The sequence below is a fragment of the Coturnix japonica genome, unplaced genomic scaffold (assembly GCF_001577835.2).
Source record: "Coturnix japonica isolate 7356 unplaced genomic scaffold, Coturnix japonica 2.1 chrUnrandom617, whole genome shotgun sequence".
NCBI lineage: Eukaryota > Metazoa > Chordata > Aves > Galliformes > Phasianidae > Coturnix > Coturnix japonica.
This window is the reverse complement of record NW_015439990.1, coordinates 12,746-18,709: the sequence shown is the minus strand read 5'-3', so window position 1 is coordinate 18,709 and position 5,964 is coordinate 12,746. Positions and strand designations below refer to the sequence as shown.

General features: G+C 55.3%; 1 protein-coding gene across 1 annotated transcript in view; it reads left to right on the top strand.

The window, feature by feature from the left end:
• Positions 1–5,703, top strand: part of LOC107307478 (vesicular glutamate transporter 1-like) — a 10,258-nt gene extending 4,555 nt beyond the window's left edge. Inside the window, 6 exon segments of the mRNA XM_015850984.1 lie at positions 519–606; positions 1,229–1,315; positions 2,220–2,359; positions 4,221–4,367; positions 4,938–5,108; positions 5,641–5,703. Of these exon segments, the coding sequence (XP_015706470.1) occupies positions 519–606; positions 1,229–1,315; positions 2,220–2,359; positions 4,221–4,367; positions 4,938–5,108; positions 5,641–5,703 (696 nt within the window).
• The last annotated feature ends 261 nt before the right edge of the window (positions 5,704–5,964 follow it).

Here is a 5,964-nt window from a genome sequence, read left to right as displayed (position 1 = left end):
TCCCATTGGCTGACTCCCCTCATAGCCCCGCCCCCCGATGGATCCCATTGGCCGAATCCTCCCCCCATTCACCCCAATAGATCCCATTAGCTCCGCCCACACTCATCTCCCATTGGTAACTCCATTCTTAGCCCCACCCACCCACATGACAGCTCCCATTGGCTGACTCCTCTTAGCCCCGCCCACCCACACTCATCTCCCATTGGCTGACTCGCCTCATAGCCCCGCCCGCCAATGGATCCCATTGGTCGAATCCTCCCCCCATTCACCCCAATGGATCCCATTAGCCCCGCCCACACTCATCTCCCATTGGCTGACTCCTCTTAGCCCCACCCACCCACACTCATCTCCCATTGGCTGACTCCCCTCATAGCCCCGCCCCCTGATGGATCCCATTGGTCGAACCCTCCCCCATTCATCTCAATGGATCCCATTAGCCCCGCCCCCACACTCATCTCCCATTGGCTGCCTCCCCCTGGTGGCCCCGCCCCCCGACGTCTCCCATTGGTCGGTTTCAGGGCGTGACGTACCCGGCCTGTCACGGGATCTGGAGCAAATGGGCCCCGCCCCTCGAGAGGAGTCGCCTGGCAACGACCGCGTTCTGCGGTGGGCGGGGCCGGAAGTGGGAGGGACCGGAAGTGGGGTGTGGGACCGGAAGTGGGTGGGGCCGGAAGTGGGGTTGGGGCTGAAAGGGGGTTGGGCCCAGAAATGGGCGTGGCCGGAAGTGGGGGGAGGAGGTTGGGCCGGAAGTGGGTTGGGTGGGACAGGAAGGGGCGGGGCTGTGGCCGGAAGTGGGGTGGGACCGGAAGAGGCGGGGCTAGGGCCGGAAGTAGGGGCCGGGCCCAGAAATGTTGGGGGCAGAATGGGGGGGGGGGGGGGGGGGGGGGGGGGGGGGGGGGGGGGGGGGGGGGGGGGGGGGGGGGGGGGGGGGGGGGGGGGGGGGGGAAGGGGGGGGGGGGACGACCGGAAGTGGGCGTGGTCGGATGTGCTGTGGGCGTGGCCGGAAGTGGGAGGTGTGAACCGGGTGATGGTTGGGCCGGAAGGGGCGGGGCCTGGGCCGGAAGTGGGGGGACAGGAAGTTGAGTTGGAAGCCGGAAGTGGGCTGAACCGGAAGTGAGGAGTGTGGGACCGGAAGGGGCGGGGCGGAAGTGGGGTTGGGGCCTGAAGAGGTGATGGGACCCCATATCCCCCATATTTGCCCCCCATGTTTCCCCCCATATCCCCATAGGTTCCTATGCAGGAGCTGTTATTGCAATGCCTTTAGCTGGGATTCTAGTGCAATATACAGGGTGGTCTTCAGTGTTCTATGTGTATGGTGGGACCCACAACTGACCTCCACAACCTGTGACCCCTAACCTTTGACCCGTGACCCCTGACCCTGTGACCCGGTGACCTCTGACCTTTTGACCCCAGATCCTTTGACCCCATGACCCATGATCCTGTGACCCCCTCGACCCTGTGACCTTTGACCCCATGACCCCAATCCTTTGACCCCATGACTCCAATCCCTTGACCCCATGACTCCAGATCCTTTGACCCTATGACCCCATGACCCCTTGACCTCATGACCTATGACCCCATGACCCCAAATCCTTTGACCCCATGACCCCGTGAACCCCTTGACCCCATGACCCCTGATCCTTTGACCCCATGACCCTTGACCCCATGACCCATGACCCCTTGACCCCATGACCTGTGACCCCTTGACCCCGTGTCCTGTGACCCCTTGACCCCATGACCCGTGACCCCTTGACCCCATGACCTGTGACCCCTTGACCCTGTGGCCTATGCCTGCTTGACCCCATGACCTGTGACATCTGACCCCATGACCCGTGACCCCTTGACCCTGTGGTCTATGACCCCTTGACCCCATGACCCCTTGACCCCATGACCCGTGACCCCTTGACCCTGTGGCCTATGACCCCTTGACCCCATGACCCGTGACCCCTTGACCACATGACCTGTGACCCTCTTCACCCTGTGACCTTTGACCCCATGACCCCTGATCCCTTGACCCCATGACCTGTGACCCTCTTCACCCTGTGACCTTTGACCCCACGACCCCTGATCCCTTGACCCCATACCCACTTGACCCCATGACCCCGTACCCACTTGACCTCATAACCTTTGACCCTATGGACCCAATCCTTTGACCCCATGACCTGTGACATTTGACCCCATGACCTGTGACCCCTGACCCCGTGCCCTTTGACCCGCAGGCAGTTTCGGGCTGTGCTGGTACATGTTCTGGGTGCTGGTTTCCTACGAGAGCCCCGCGGTGCATCCGACCATCAGCAGCGAGGAGAGGAAATACATCCAGGACAGTATAGGGGAGAGTCAAGGGAGTAACCCATTACTGGTATAGCATATATATGGGATATATAGAGATATATGGGGGTATATGGGGTTATATGGGGGTATATGGGGGTATATGGGGGTATATGGGGAAATACATCCAGGACAGTATAGGGGAGAGTCAGGGCAATAACCCACTATTGGTATGTATGGGGTTATATAGGGATATATGGGGGTATATGGGGGTATATGGGGTTATATGGGGTTATATGGGATTTATAAGGGCTTATATGGGAGCTATGGGGGGTTACATGGGATCTATATGGGGTTATATGGGGTTATATGGGATCTATATGGGGTTATATGGGGTTATAAGGGGTTATATGGGAGCTGTAGGGGGTTATATGGGAGCTATAGGGGGTTATATGGGGTTATATGGGGATATATAGGGTTATATGGGAGCTATATGGGGTTATATGGGGTTATATGGGGTTATAAGGGGTTATATGGGAGCTATAGGGGGTTATATGGGGTTATATGGGAGCTATAGGGGGTTATATGGGGTTATATGGGAGCTATATGGGGTTATATGGGGTTATATGGGGATATATGGGGTTATATGGGGTTATATGGGGTTATATGGGGATATATGGGGTTATATGGGGTTATATGGGGTTATATGGGGAAATACATCCAGGACAGTATAGGGGAGAGCCAAGGGAGTAACCCATTACTGGTATGGGATATATAGGGTTATATAGAGATATATGGGGGTATATGGGGTTATATGGGGTTGTAGGGGTTTATATGGGGGTATATGGGGTTATATGGGGTTATATGGGGTTATATGGGGAAATACATCCAGGACAGTATAGGGGAGAGTCAGGGACATAACCCACTATTGGTTTGTATGGGATTATATGGGGTTATATGGGGTTATATGGGAGCTATGGGGGGTTATATGGGGTTATATGGGATCTATATTAGGTTATACGGGAGCTATAGGGGGTTATATGGGGTTATATGGGAGCTATATGGGGGTATATGGGGTTATATGGGGATATATGGGGTTATATGGGGATATATGGGGTTATATGGGGTTATATGGGGATATATGGGGTATATGGGGTTATATGGGGTTATATGGGGTTATATGGGGTTATATGAGCTCCCCCCTCTATCCCAGCTGGCCACCCCATGGCTGCAGTTCCTGATATTGCTCCCTGTATGGGGTCTATATGGGGTCTGTATGGGGTCTGTATGGGGTCTATATGGGTTTCTATGGGGTTATGGGGTCTATATGGGTTTGTATGGGGTTATGGGTTCTGTATGGAGTCTGTATGGGGTTATGGGCTCTATATGGGTTTGTATGGGGTTATGGGGTCTATATGGGGTTGTATGGGGTTATGGGGTTTGTATGGGNTATATGGGGTTGTATGGGGTTATGGGGTTTGTATGGGTTTGTATGGGGTCATGGGGTCTATATGAGTTTGTATGGGGTTATGGAGTCTATATGGGGTCTGTATGGGGTTATGGGGTCTGTATGGGGCAATAGGGGGCTATGGGGTCTGTATAGGGCTCATATGGGGTTATGGGGTCTGTATGGGGTTATGGGACTATATGGGGTCTGTATGGGTTCTGTATGGGGTTATGGGGGGCTATGGGGCCTATATGGGTTTGTATGGGGTTATGGGTTCTGTATGGGTTTCTATGGGGTTATGGGGTGGTTATAGGGTCTAAGCTCCCCCCCTATCCCAGCTGGCCACCCCATGGCGGCAGTTCCTGATATTGCTCCCTGTATGGGGTTATGGGGTCTATATGGGGTTATGGGTTCTATATGGGGTTTCTATGAGGTTATGGGTTCTGTATGGGTTTCTATGGGGTTATGGGGTGTTTATAGGGTCTAAGCCCCCCCCCTATCCCAGCTGGCCACCCCATGGCGGCAGTTCCTGACGTCGCTGCCCGTGTACGCCATCATCGTGGCCAACTTCTGCCGCAGTTGGACCTTCTACCTGCTGCTCATCAGCCAACCGGCCTACTTTGAGGAGGTGTTTGGGTTTGAGATCAGCAAGGTGAGACCCCAACCCATATATAGGGACCCCATAGAGACCCCATAGAGACCCCCACCCCATATAGAGGGACCCCCCTACTTCGAGGAGGTGTTTGGGTTTGAGATCAGCAAGGTGAGACCCCATAGGGACCCGATAGAGACCCCATAGAGACCCCATAGGGACCCCATAGAGACCCCATAGGGACCCCATAGGGACCCCATAGAGACCCCATAGAGACCCCATAGAGACCACCCCCCATAGAGACCCCATAGAGACCCCATAGAGACCCCAGACCCCAATAGAGACCCCATAGAGACTCCATAGAGACCCCATAAAGACCCTATAACCCCATATAGACCCCATATATAGAGACCACCCCCCATATATAGAGTTCCCCATTAATTAACTAACCCCCCCACTAATTAATTAAGCCCCCCATTACTTAATTAACCCCCATTAATTAATTAAGGTGAGCCTGCTGTTGTTCCTCTCCCACCTGCTGATGTCCATCATGCTTCCCCCCTTCATTAACCCCCCCCCTATTAATTAATTAACCCCTAACTAATTAATCACCCCCGTTAATTAACGCAGGTGGGGCTGCTGTCGGCCCTGCCCCACCTGGTGATGACCATCGTGGTTCCCATTGGGGGGCAGATCGCCGACCACCTGCGCTCCAGGGGCATCATGTCCACCACCAACGTGCGCAAGATGATGAACTGCGGAGGTTTCTATGGGGTCCTCCGCGTTCATCATCTTGCGCACGTTGGTGGTGGACATGATGCCTCTCGATCCCATAGAAACCCCATAGGACCCCCATAACACCCCATAGGACCACCCACGCCATATAGACCCCATAAGACCCATAGGACCCATAGGACCCCATAGACCCCATAGAAACCCCATAGACCCCCACCTCCGCAGTTCATCATCTTGCGCACGTTGGTGGTGGACATGATGCCCCTGGAGCTCCATAGGACCCCTCCCCAGCCCCATAAGACCCCATAAGACACCCATAGGACCCACATAAGACCCCTCCCAGCCCTATAGGAACCCCATACAACCCATAGACCCCATAGAAACCCCATAGCCCCCCACCTCCGCAGTTCATCATCTTGCGCACGTTGGTGGTGGACATGATGCCCCTGGAGCCCCATAGGACCCCATAGCTGCCCCATAGCTGCCCCATAGGACCCCATAGGACCCCCCCAGCCCTATAGGACCCCATTTACAACCCATAGGACCCCATGACCCCATAGAACCCCATAAAACCCCATTAGACCCCCCACCTCCGCAGTTCATCATCTTGCGCACGTTGGTGGTGGACATGATGCCCCTGGAGCCCCATAGGGACCCCTAGGACCCCCATAGACCCATAGGACCCCATAGGACCTCATAAGACCCCTCCACACCCCATAAGACCCCATAGGACCCCATAGAAACCCCATAGCCCCCCACCTCCGCAGTTCATCATCTTGCGCATGTGGTGGTGGACATGAGCCCCTTAGAACCCCATAAGACCCCCATAGCTGCCCCATAGCTGCCCCATAGGACCCCATAGGACCCCCGCCCAGCCCTATAGGACCCCATACAACCCCATAGGTCCCCATAAGACCCCATA